Here is a 13701-nt window from a genome sequence, read left to right as displayed (position 1 = left end):
TGCATTGCACACTGCTGCAGGATATTTGATCACACTGTGAACCCCAACATTGCATTGCTTAATGGAAAAACTTGTTTCTAGTTGTGATGTGACTCAGCCCTAGCACACGCCTTTAATCCAAGAGCTTTCTGCTTGAGTATTGTAAACAAGATTAAATAAAGTCAACTATAGGTCAAGAGGCACAGCAAGCAACCAGTTGACAGGGAGTGAACATAGTGGGGAAACCATAGAGAGGAAGAAGAGGACAGATAGAAAGACACACAGGAAATAAAAGGGAGGAACATTCACTTTGAGGGTTTTGTGAGACATTGTGGGGGAAGGTGGACTGCTGCCTTTTGGGACATCAGCTGAGGAGGAAGGTCAGCTGGGTGCTTTCTCTGCCTCTCTGAAGTGGCAGGTTTTCACCCCAGCATCTGGCTCCTGAGTCTTCATTGGTAAAGTCGAACTTTGAGATTTTGTTAAAAACAACAACATACTAAGTTCCAGGCCAGCCTGTATTGAAAAACACATAAATAGATAAGTAAATAAATAAAAATTAAAGGTCATTCAAGCCAGATGTAGTAACACAACAGAAATCCCAGCGTATAGGAGAACCTGGAAGTTCAAGGCCTGACGAGCTACTACTCACTGAGTACAGGCCAGCCTAGGTTATAGAGTAAGACCTTGTTTCAGAAGTAAAATTAAAATGAATAAAACTCACAACATTTTATTTTAAAGATGACAAATTCCACACTTAGAAGGATTAAGTAACCTATTCAGAGCCACACAATTAGTCACAAATGGGAGGACGTTTAGTTTCTTAGCTATGCTTATTTTCTTCTCCTCCTTCTCCTTCTCCTTCTCCTTCTCCTTCTCCTTCTCCTTCTCCTTCTCCTTCTCCTTCTCCTTCTTCTTCTTCTCCTTCTTCTTCTTCTTCTTCTTCTTCTTCTTCTTCTTCTTCCTCTTCCTCTTCTTCTTCTTCTTCTTCTTCTTCTTCTTCTTCTTCTTCTTTTCTCCTCCTCCTCCTTTTTTTACATGAATTGTGTTAGAAGGAAAACAATTTGGGAAAGTGGGAAATGAAAAAAAAAAAGAACAAAAACAGATGATCTGAAATCACAGGAGAGGCTAGCAGGAAACCAGAAATCAAGTATGTGACGAAAACTGGGCATCCTCACAATTGGCCCCATGGCACAGACTTAGCAAGATGTTTGAATCCATGAGGACTTCATCTCTGCAGAAACAAAGCATGACACATCATTTTAAAGGAGTGCGGACGTGTAGGTGCCAGAAAGGTGATGCAACCATGAATATCAGTGACATTCCTCGAATGCATCATGTCATTGTGGCACCAAGCAGAGTCTGGCTTACAGCAAAGGTTAACATAAAAAGACACAGCAAATTCCAATAACAACTGTACTTATGTGATGGCATATGTCTCCTTTTTCCTCTTGTTGATGTTTCCACATTGAATGCACATAATAGCGAGAAAAATATGTATCCTAAGTACCTGTATGTCTATGTATGTATATGTAAATCTTAAGATAGAATAAAAAAAGATTATCTTTGGACCTTAATATGCTAAGGAAATTTCAAAACTAAGGTCTGGTGATTGAGATGTAGGTTCCATCTTAAATATTGGTTGGCTTGGAGACCTCAAGCGTGTCACTTTCTGTTTCTACCATTAGAACATAATAATACTTTGGGAAACACATGATAAAAACAAAACTGAGACACTCAGGGCACATGGAAGGCAAAAAGTAAGGAGCCAGGGTCTCTACACAATGCCTTCAAAGGCTGCTCTCCGCTGAGCTGGCTTCCTTCTGTAGGTCCCTAAAGGTTCCTTCGTTTTGCAATACACCATAGGCCAAGCCTGAATCATGGGCCTTTGAAGACATGTAAGATGGCACTGTTGAGCATGGTGGAGGACACAAAGAATGCCAGCACATCAAAACTGACAGCAGAAGGACTAGAACTTCAAGACCAGCTTTTGTTCCATATAGACTTAAAAGCTATTTGGGGCTGAAAATGAGATTTTTCCCCCCAAACAAATAAACCAACAAAAAAAATTGTAAAAAGAAAAAACAAGAGGAAAAACAAATCAAAATCGTAAAAGCAGTTAAGATATAATTTATCTGGTCCCATAATTTGAACTCTTAATCAGGAAAAGATATGGAAGAGGCAGATAGATACGGTAGTTAGAACAGATGCTAGTGAGGGGGGGCTAGCGGTGGAGTAATAATAAAGCTGTACGAGGGACCCAAGACATGGGAAGGCATTAAAGATGCATTTGAGGAAAAGTCCAGACATTTGGTCATTAGGTGACTACTGCAGTATAAGTAATGCTCCAGCAATAAATGGCAAAGTCCCGAAGCATGGCAGCACACTGGAGACAGAGGAAAAACTAGCGTTATGGAGACAGAAGGGTTAGTGAGATGGATGAGACTCTCTCGCATGTAGCTCCAGCGGAGAGGCGGCTCCAGGTAGTCAGTAGACAGTGGCATATGCAGACTCTCATACTTAAGACCTTTTTGTCTTTATATTCTTTTTAAAAAATATATTAATTTATTCATATTACATCTAAATTGTTATCCCATCCCTTGTATCCTCCCATTCCTCCCTCCCTCTTGCTTTCCCCCTACTCCCCTCCCCTATGACTGTGACTGAGGGGGACCTCTTCCCCCTGTATATGCTCAAAGGGTATCAAATCTCTTCTTGGTAACCTGCTATCCTTCCTCTGAGTGCCACCAGGCCTCCCCATGCAGGGGAAGTGGTCAAATATGGGGCACCAGAGTTCGTGTGAAAGTCAGACCCCACTCTCCACTCAACTATGGAGAATATCCTGTCCATTGGCTAGCTCTAGTTTACTACACGTATTGTCCTTGGCTGGTGCCATAGTTTGTATGTCTTTATGTTCTTATACTTCGGAGCAAGAAAACGTGGGGTCATTAGTGACCTGACCAATCATGACACGGTTTCTGAGAGAAGCCACCTGCCAAGATCTGAACTATGGAAGGTAACAGTTCTGTTCTGAAGAAGAAGGCAAATCACTTCAGTTTCAATCTGTCACTAAGCAGTGAGCCCGGCCTTCAGCTCGTGCCTGTGGGTTTCATGGACTGCCCCTGCCTTACTTAGAGGACATCTAGTAAAAAGCATGGTTCTCAGCCTTCCTAATGCTGCATCCCTTTAACACAGTTCCTCATGTTGTGGTGACCCCCAAGTGTAAAATTATTTCATCGCTACTTCACAACCACAATATTGCTATTTTTATTAATTATAATGTAAACATCTGCAATGTAGGTATATCTGGCATTCAACCTTCCCCCAAGGGGGTTGTGACCCACAGGTTGAGAACCGCTGCTCTGGCGAACCCAAGGGAAAATGCCGAGCAGCTGGGAGGTCTGTGGGCCTGGAGATGGGGCAACACAACTGAAGGCCAGCACTGCTGGCTGCCGGGCTGAGGAGGACTGCACAAGGCTTTGATGAGATTGGAGACGGGAGGAGGCAAGTCAGGGCTGAACTGCGCAGCTCCTAGAAGATGGCGGCGATGATGGCATGGATAATAGGTCATGTCCTGGTTTCATCACTTACAGGCAACGCGACACCTGGCTTTATTGTGCCTCATCTGGGCTGCAGAGTGTGGATCAGAGGAGTGACACCTGTGACTAACTCAGCTGTGGTGGGAGTTAGTTGGGTTTTTTTTGGGGGGGTGGGGTGGGGTGGGGATGCTGACCATAGGACTTGGCAAAAGGCAAACCAGTGATCGTTAGATATGAGTTATGGCCAAAGAGGAGGTTAGTGTAAAACAGGGAGGAATAGATATTTAGAAGAGAGGTTATTTAAAAAAAGAAAGAAAGAAAAGTAACGACAGAACCAGATGCCTGGCCATCTAGTCAAGGAAAGGTCTCCAGGGTCCCATTAAAGACAAGAACAAAGAAGCAATGAATAGAACAGGAAGAACACTCAGTGCTGTTTGCGCTGTTGGTCGGGGGCCATTGAGATTCAGGGTCCATCACATTAGACACGGAAAGTACGTGTTATCTGATGGCCCTGCACGGACACATAGGAGCGATGTGTTTACGATACTTGTTTATGAACGAGTTTTCGTTTCCTAAATATGCACTAGTCCCTTTCCCACAGACACAAATCTGTGCTCTAGAAGAAGTGAAAGCCTTGCTGTGTACGGGACTACTGTGATTTACAGGCACGCGGTGTATGGGAGCCAAGGGAGGAGAGTTCTGCACACAGCCAGGATAACTAACTTCTAAGAGGTGGACAACAATAATAAAAAGACACCAGGCCAGGCTTATTTTTATACAGTCTGACCCTGGGCTCCCCGCTGCTGGTTAAGTTTCTGGGCCTTGGTCTAAAGTGTTACATCAAGGCAGGGAGTTTGATCATCATTTGTCTAGCCTGTGGGAGGCCCTGGATCTGATCCACAGCATTACAAAGTAAATACACAAAAAGCACATGTAAATAAATAAATGCATCATAGACCCTTACTTTCTAGGTCTTTGTTATAAAAAAAAAGTGTGAGTTCTACACCGAGGAGAGAAATTGCCCAGCCAGAAAACATTTCTTGGATGCCAAACACAGAGCTTGCTGAAAATGTAACTGCATTTTGAATGCAAAGCTGCGTCAGCTATGGGTTCTGTCTTGAAGAAGGCTAAAAGGAAACACCAGGTGGGCACTGTAATAATCCAGTCAGGGAGAGCCTGACAGGACGGAATAAACAGGTGAGCTGCTTATAGAGGGTGGGAAGAAAAGAACAATTCTGCAAAGGAAATCCCAGAAGCTGCTGAATTGAAATGTTTCTATTCTTAAGAGAGAAGTCAAATTCAGGTATGGTGACTACCAGAAAGTATCTCAGAGACAGGAGATGCTGTGAACCAGGGTCTGCTTGTGTCTGGGGCAGCGCGTTGTCTTTTGGTGGCTTGAGCATGGCTGGAAATGGGCGCCATTGAATGCCAGGACCAGGGAGCCCAGGCTTTACTTCATAGAGTGAAATATTCCCAAACCTCCAAACAGCCATGGGTCCAGGACCTAGGAACAGCAAAGTCAAGACTGGAGATCAGAAGTCTAGAATTGGTGGTTATGACGAGAGGGCAAGGCCCTCAGCACCAATGCAGAGCGGGTGGGAAGAGCAACCTCGAGAGCAACCCCGTGTCCAGACTCAGTGTGCAAAGCATCAGAAAGATGCGGCCAGCACAGAGTAAACAGAGACCAGAAACACAGCCAATGAGAGAACACGAGGAAGAGGGACACTGACTGTCACAAGCCACTGCTTCTCTTGGGATTTCTCATGCGCTCAGCACAGCGTCTCTGAGATAAACATTGCTCTTCCGGGAGGTGTTAAAACAGGATTGGAATTGTAATAATGTTCAGGTCAAAAGGCAACACAAACAATTACAGACAATAGAACAGATTCCTGCCTGAGTTTACAGTAGGCAGGGCCTGAGCCAAGAAACTGGGGTGAATGCTGATGCCAGCTCATGTGACAAATCATTTCACTCCATAAGTCTTGGGTTACTCATATGACACTTTTTAATATGATCATCTCTATATTGTCCCTTCCAATTCTGTATTTTATGATTTGATGGCTTTATAATGGTTAGGACAATTCTTGGGAGGGCACAGAGGGAATAGATGAAAATACTGTGTCTAGAATTGTAAAATGATGATGAATAAAAGAACAGAAAGGGAAGGAGATGACTGCTCTTAGTTTTGTGGAGGAGCAGGCACATCTGGGAGAGGCCAGAGTGAACATGCCCCTGAGCGGGGTCATATGAGGACAAGCGGGAAGGCGGAAGGGAGAGGGGAGAGCCGGGAGGGTAAAGGGTAAACAGAAATAGTTGGATTATATAGGGTAGGGCAGCCTATACTCTCAGCTGGAGAAGTTTAGGGTAGGGAGCAAGATATGCCAGCCCTACCTTGTAACAGGTCAGGACTGAGGGCGGCTGAGAGAACCTGCAGCCAGGTCCGCTTTGCTGTTTACAAAGAAATCTCAGTAAGTCATTTGTCCCGGTTTGAGACCTAAGAGATGGAGCCAGAGGGAAAGACCAGGAGGCTATGAAGACTGAGGCATTTCGTTTAGAAGATGTACATAGCTGAGTCTTAAGAAGGGCTGGCTTGGGGACTGAAGCTCACTGGATAACTAACTGAGCCTGGCTCTTAGCCGTCCCCTACCAAACTGTAGGTCAGGCTGACTTAGGCATGCAGCCTTCATCAGAAAAACCCCCAGCGCAAACGTCTAAACACAGCTCTGCTTATTTCCTCGTACACAATTTAAAGAAAGGGAGGAAGGTGGCTATTCATGGATAAATTAGCTTCCAAATGAATTCATTGGCCAAAACCTTCCAATTTAAGTTCGGAGTCTACTGAGCAAAAGGACAGGTTTTGACATTTGCAGTTGCAGACCTAGCATACAGAGATAACGATCCTCGGCTGTGCTTCAAAGTGAATTCAGCGCCAAAGCAGCTGTGACAGTCAGCCTGGTTCCCTAATTCCGGTGAACAGAGCAACTGTTTAGAAGTCAGGGCACCGCAGGCCAAGCCACCTCTGCCCCCTGAGGCTGAGCAGGCAAGTCAGTCACACCATTTACCAATCTGTGAACTCAAAGAACTAACTTCAGAAGTAAAAATCATCAGTCTCTCTCCTTTTCCTTTTTCTATTTTCTTTCTCTCTGTATGTAGGGAGTGCATGCATGTGTGCTTATGCATGTTGGCATGAGTGTGTGTGTGTGCTGACATGTGCACGTGGAGGTCCATGGTTAATGGTAGGAATTATCCTTCACTGCCTGTCTATTTTAGTCACCGCGGCAGGGTCTCTCAGTCAAACTCAGCATGCCAGTGTGGATGGCGTGCTCTGGAGGCCCTTTGTGCAAGGCACCATGCACACCCAACATTTCTGTGGTTTTCTTGGGACCTGAACTCTGGTCTTCACATTTGTGCAGTAAACACTTTACAACTGAGATATCTTCTCAGCCCCCACCAATATTTTTATTTTAAATTGAAGCTGTCAAGATGGCTCAGTGGGTGAAAGGCTTTGCTACCAAACTTGAAAACGTGAGTTCAACTTCTAGAACTCACACTGTAGAAGAACAAGAAAATCCACTTTTGCAATTTGTCTGCCTGTAACTGACGGGGCAGGAATAAGTATTTTTTAAAGAGTCATTTGTGTCTGTCGGTCTGACTATAAGATTACTGAAATTATGGATCCCAAGAAACTAGAATTCCCCCTCCCCAAGGAATTTCATGTTGGGAGGAGGAAAAGGCTAAAGCCTGGCACGTGTGAGAGGAGGCAGTTTTCTCCCAAGAGTAGTTTTTACACAAAGACAACAATTTGTCAGACCTCCTTGCAGGCCAAATTGAAGCCCAGACAACGCTGGGTCAAGGGTGGACAGGAACACACCTTGACCAGGATTGTGTAGATGTGCAAATCTCTAGTTTTTATTTAAACTCTGGTCTCAGTTCAGGACCCCAATAATGAGCTTGAGGGGAGTCACTGGAATTCTTTGTCCCTCTGTCCAATACAATCACATTGAATAAATATTTTTTCATTTTTTACTATTAATTCCTTGTATTAATATGTGCTACACACACACACACACCCCACACACACACACACACACACGTGTTAAAACTTAAATTATATCATTATATACTAGTTAAATAAAACAGCAGGTTTCTTTACAAGATGTAAAATCACTGCTCTTAATGGTAGAGCTCTGAGGCAGGTGTTTTACATTACATTACTCAGCACAATGGTAGGTTCTGGAAAACTAAGTAAAATGACAAAGTTAGATGCACTTACTATGTGCCAATTAAAAAGAAAAATATGGTAAAATACAGGGTGTGCTGGCTAATCCTACACACAACTTGACACACAACTTGAGTTATCTGAAAGGATGGCACCTCAGTTGAGCTGCCAGAAGATCCAGCTGGAAGGTGTTTTCTTAATTAGTGATTGATGGAGAAGGGCCCAGCCCATTGTGGGTGGTGCCATCCCTGGGCTTGTTTGTGGTCCTGGATTCTAGAAGAAAGCAGGCTGAGCAAGCCATGAGGAACAAACCAGCAAGCAGCACCCCTCCATGGCCTCTGCGTCAGCTCCTGCCTCCAGGTTCCTGCCCTGCTTGAGTTCCTGTCCTGACTCCCTTCACTGACGAACGGCAATATTGAAAAGTAAACCAAATGAGCCCTTTCTGCCCCAAGTTGCTTTTTGGTCATGGTGTTTCATTTGCGGCAATAGAAGCCCTAACTAAAGCAATAGGGCATTAAATCCAGTGATCTGTCCAGGCTACTTCGAACCTTCTGGTATAATTAAGAATATATGAACCCCAGTTTATTCTGTCCTAGTCTCATGTTATGGGGTAACCCTGAAGAGAAAAACTCTTCATTGTTTACTTACTACTTGGCTTTGCCTCAGAATAGATTCATGGCCATCCTGGAATTTAACCTCTGGGCAAGGTTCTCCCTGCTGTTCAAACCCTGAAAAACTAAACTCACTCAGAAGAAACAGCTGGGAATCTCTCTGAACCTGGGCATTCCTGCTACTTGGCCATTTCTTCAGTGCGGATACCTCAGGCAAAAAATATGGAGTCTCAAAATCAGAGCTTGAAGCCTGTGATGCCGTTGTCTTTGGAAAGATACCACATTTCTGAGGACTATGGCTTTCTCCTTCCAAATCCTCTGGTAAGGATTGTCTTTTCCCAGGTGGCACTGGCATCTGGATGGTTTTTTACCTCATGTGGTTATTGTAAGGGTCAGCATAATACAAAGTCACCAGCCAGAGGAAGATGCTAGATATATAGTCCTGTGACTCTTGGTAACAGCAGCAGCTGTTGCTGTAGGAGAGGAGACAGTACAAAGCTGGGGTTCCCCTGCTCTTCCCTTAAATGAATGGTAGTGAACCCTAGAAGCAAAGGTGCTGCCAGAGAGGAGAGATGGAGGACGGAGACATGATGTTAGGACAGTTAGGACCCTGTAACTGTAAAGTGCTGGGGACATGCGTTCTTCTACCATAAGGTGTAACACAGAATAATGGAAATTGTCCCCCAGTAGATCCACGGTGCCATGGAGACAAATTTGCTGCCATGCATCCCAGCAGACAGACCTCTGAGCCGCTAAAGGACTTAGTGCTCTGTGCTGATGGAAATTAGTTTATCTGACTTGCTGGTGGCAGCTGAGGCAATGTGAGATCTTCAGTGTTGGGATCAGATGGTATCGGGAATTTACAGGAAGGGGAAGGAACTTGGGAAAACACATAGGCCCAACTTTCAGGCCTACTGCACATGCTCCTGTTTACCAGCCAGGCTGAGCTTAGAAGATGTGTCCAGGCAAAGTGCTATTGGCAAAGCTGATGCTCTTGGCTTCTTTTAAAAACTGGCCATAAGTAAGAGCAAAGGTCACTCAGTTAAAAGTCTAGGGATCTGATTTGCAGCCATGATAACTAATAATCAGCACCAACATCCTGCCTCCACATAGTTCCTCTCTTACAATGAAAAATACCAGGAACTCGAATCCCTATTGCAATGAGACTTTCCTTTGCTATGTTTTGGAACAGGGAATATCTATGTAGCCCAGGCTGGCCACTTGCCTCAGTTTCCTTACCGCGGGGGTCATAGAGGAGCTACCACGTCTGATATTTTGGACTGAATGTTACTGGAGGGACCTAATTAAGGGAAGCTCTCTACAGAAAGCTATCAGCTGTGGCAGCAGCTTACCGTTCTGCTAGCTGGCCAGCTGAAGGGTATTTATTAGAACCTGCATCTTTAGGTCAGATTTCGCAGCCCGAATCAAGCGGAGCCTTCCTGTGGCTTTCTCTGGGATGGAGAGTTAAGAAGCAGTCTGACATGATGGCTCCTCCATGCTCCTTGTCACACGGGCCACACTATAAACTGACATGACTTCCTGATGCCTCATAAAGTTGTTCAAAGTCAGATTTTTTCTTTGTTCTGGGAATTGGGTTGAGAGTCCTCAGGGGATTTGCTGAGGAAGGGGCTCTGAAGGCTGCATCCCCAAAAACACACTCTCTCTCTCTCTCTCTCTCTCTCTCTCTCTCTCTCTCTCTCTCTCTCTCTCTGCCTCTCTGCCTCTCTGCCCTCCTCTCTTTGGAATGTAGGACGATCAGCCTGGACTACATAGCTAGATCTTATGACCCTGTCTCAAAACAGAAACAAACCCAAACGCTCAAACAAAACACTACAAAGCACACCCCATTCTGTGTGCATGGCCTCCTTCCAGACTATTCTCATCTTTCCAAGTTCGGAGGAAAGGAAGGGTTGGTGGCAGGCCACGCCCTGGTCATCGCTGAAGCGTGTGCAACTAAGTACGGAAAGATAGCACTGCAAAACAGGACAAAGCCAGGCCAGAGCTCCAGGGTTTTCTATGTTGCTTTCCTCTTTATAAATATCGGGACCTGATAAGACAGAATAGCAACATAAAGTTTCCCTCCCATTTGTTAGAAAGGATCCATGTTGTGGTGGGGTGGGTGGGTACCCCTTAAAAGAAATCCCCAGCCCTGCTCACATAGAAAGGAAAAATACCCTGTTCCGCCCATGACGTGCTTAGATCCCAGTGCTTTCAGTATGATTCTTGCCTTCTGTTTTAACTTTCTTTCATTAGAGTGAGGGTTTTAAATGTCTTTTCTGGTAAAGGAGGAGGAAGAAACTTGGATTAGAGTCAGACTCTGGCTGCCCCAAAGGCCAAGACAGACTCAGCTGAGCCTCAGGACAAACAGTGCTACAACACGTTAATGGCTGGGAAAGAAGAGTGGGTGCCACTCAGCCCATTGCTCCAGGGCATAGCCAAGACCTGTTCTTCTCAGGCCGAGGGCGAGCGTTGGAGGGGTATCCTTCATGCATCTTTATCAGGAGCTCATCGGGTTCCTTACTATAAATCCTTGCCAGAAAGTCTCACTGGAGAAAACAAAAAATAAAAATAAAAACAACAACAACAAAAAACTCAAAACATAGTTGCCTAGTGAATCCAGATGTTTCTATAAATCCAAAGACTTCCAATTTCCAGTGTCTCTGTGGAATTTGCTCCTCACATCTCTAAAAATACCACAAGAATTTTTTGATAAGACATCTGTCCTCTGGGTATGCCAGGGAGCACAGCAGAACATATTTTCAGACAAAGAATGTAAGGAAGTCAGTTTTCAGGAGAGGAGGCATCAGGAGGAGGCAGCAAGAGGCTGGGCGGCAGCAGAGCTAAGCCCCTGCAGTGCCAGGCCCCAGACGTGGAGTCAGCACCCTTCGTAAACACAATATGACTGCTGCTATTTGAGTCATTTCCTCATGCTGCACTCAGGGCAGGGCAGGGTAGAGCAGTTGTTCCTGAGCTGTGTGTTGAGATCATTAGGAGAGTTTTAACAATTTGAATGGCAGCGCTCCACCCTGTTTATTCAGACCCTAGACTCAAGGGCCATAGCAGGGAGTGCCCGACCAAGAGAACAAGCTATCCAAGCTAGCCATGAAGGAGCCACGGCCAACAAGACCTCCTAGAAGGCCTTGAAAACAGTATAAGTGCAAAAATAAAGGCAAGTAGATAAACTGATGACATGACCACTCCATGCAATGGTTAAGGGGAAGGCAGGGACAGCTAGAGGCATCTGGAAGAGTCCATAGCAGAGAAAGCAAGAAGTAGACTGAATATGGCCACCAGACTGCACATGGCCAAGGCTATGTAGGAGAAAGGAGAAGCACAGTAGGTAGAGAATAAAGAAAAAATAGTGAGAGAAGCAGGAGGAGAGGCAGCCTCGGGCCAGGTGTGTGTATGGTGTATGTGTGTGTGCATGTGTATGTGTGTGTGCGTGTGTGTGTGGTGTATATGTGTGTGGTGTGTGTGTGTGTATGTGTGTCTGTGTGTGTATGTCTGTGTGTGTGTGGTGTGTGTATGTGTGTATATATGTGTGGTGTGGTGTGTGTGTGGTATGTGTATGTGTTTGTGTGTGGGTGTGGGTGTGTGGTGTGTATGTGTGTGTGGTGTGGGTGTGTGGTGTGTATGTGTATCTTTGTGTCTGGTGTGTGTGGTGTGTGTGAGTGTACGTGTGTGTGGTATGGGTGTGGTGTGTGTGTATGTGTGTGTGGTATGGGTGTGATGTGTGTGTGGGGTGTGTATGTGTGTGTATGTCTGTGTGTGTGGTGTGTGTATGTGTGTATATATGTGTGGTGTGGTGTGTGTGTGGTATGTGTATGTTTGTGTGTATGTGTTTGTGTGTGGGTGTGTGGTGTGGGTGTGTGGTGTGTATGTGTATCTTTGTGTCTGGTGTGTGTGGTGTGTGTGAGTGTACGTGTGTGTGGTATGGGTGTGGTGTGTGTGTATGTGTGTGTGGTATGTGTATGTTTGTGTGTATGTGTTTGTGTGGTGTGGGTGTGTGGTGTGTATGTGTGTGTGGTGTGGGTGTGTGGTGTGTATGTGTGTGTGATGTGGGTGTGTGGTGTGTATGTGTATCTTTGTGTCTGGTGTGTGTGGTGTGTGTGAGTGTACATGTGTGTGGTATGGGTGTGGTGTGTGTGTATGTGTGTGTGGTATGGGTGTGATGTGGGGGTGTGTGGGGTGTGTGTGTGTGTGTAGAACTTAGCAAGAGTAGCATGGTTGTAAGAAGAGTGAGTAGCTGGGAGAAGGGAAGCCCACGAGGTGGAGGGAGTTGAGGGTGGGGGAGGCGGTGAGAAGGGGGAGGATGCTGGCTAGCATGGACTTTGAAATGTGTAGCAGGTGTTTGTGGTACTGAAGGAGCTTGGAGACCACATGTAGCCACATGCCCCTTCAGCCAGAGGTGAGGGGAATGGCCTCTTTGGCTGATGGGAACCAGTGTCACAAGTCTAACCTCCAGAAACCCTCTTATAGTCCAGGGGGAGCTCATTTCTAGATATATGGTCTGCCTTTTGGAGTTTGGGGAATTGGAGTAGACAGAAGGACTGACAGCAATGGCCATGAGTTCGCCCTCCAGGAAAAGCAAACACGTGCCTTCTTCTTCAGAAATTCTAAGGTCTTGGTTAATGTGTTGAGTCACAGCTGGCAAGAAGAAAGGGTAGAAAATTAATTGCCACAGACAGCTGTACTTTTCAGATGAGACAGAAAGGAAGAATTCTGACATTGTCCTGAAACGTGGGGTCATCACGATAGTCTCTGGGTACGCGTCACTAGGCAGACTGGGGATGTGAAACGCAGTGTAGCCAGAGCTGATAATAGAGACAGAGAGGCCAGATTGCATAATAATCAACTTTGACCAATGCTGGGAAATGTGTACAAAAATGAGAGAGAATGTAGTGACTAAAATGTGGGTTTTGATGTCAGTATAGGGACACTTTCCCCCCCACCCCACACAAAAAAGGAAGAGAGATAATGAGGAAACAGGCAGTGAGACCTGAATGGGGTGGCGGGGGTCGAGGGTGGGGGAGAAAAAGAAAAGAATTTTAAAAAGGAAAGGACATGATTGGTACCAGGTTTTGGCACCAGGTGAATGAAAAAAAAATTTTTTTTAATTAAAAAAAGAAAAGAAAAAGGAAAGGTCATGACTGCTCCTAGTGGTGGAGGAGAAAGTTTATTGTGAATAAAAAGGAGAGCAGAACCAGGGACAGGGACATCTAGGAGAGTCCAAAGTGGACATGACCCTAAGCCATGTGAGGAGGGGGGGGGGGATGGGTGTGTAGGGACCAGGTGGAGCAGCGAACAGGCCCAAAAGAGAGAACGAGTAACCAAAATGCCTCTCAGGAAAGGCAGT

The 13701-nt window shown here is 45.4% G+C and overlaps 1 protein-coding gene across 4 annotated transcripts in view; it reads left to right on the top strand.

Annotated features, from left to right (window-relative positions):
- Positions 1 to 8414: 8414 nt before the first annotated feature.
- The window catches only part of IDO2 (indoleamine 2,3-dioxygenase 2), a 48551-nt gene continuing 43264 nt past the window's right edge, over positions 8415 to 13701 (top strand). For all 4 annotated transcript variants that reach the window (XM_084758125.1, XM_084758124.1, XM_084758123.1 and 1 more), the window contains exon 1: positions 8415 to 8666. In XM_084758125.1, coding sequence (XP_084614251.1) covers positions 8568 to 8666 — 99 coding nt within the window. In that variant the 5' untranslated portion in view covers positions 8415 to 8567. The remainder of the gene's footprint in view (positions 8667 to 13701) is intronic.

This window comes from Acomys minous (assembly GCF_964271855.1).
Source record: "Acomys minous genome assembly, chromosome: 15".
Taxonomy (NCBI): Eukaryota; Metazoa; Chordata; class Mammalia; order Rodentia; family Muridae; genus Acomys; species Acomys minous.
This window is presented reverse-complemented; position numbering and strand designations above follow the sequence as displayed.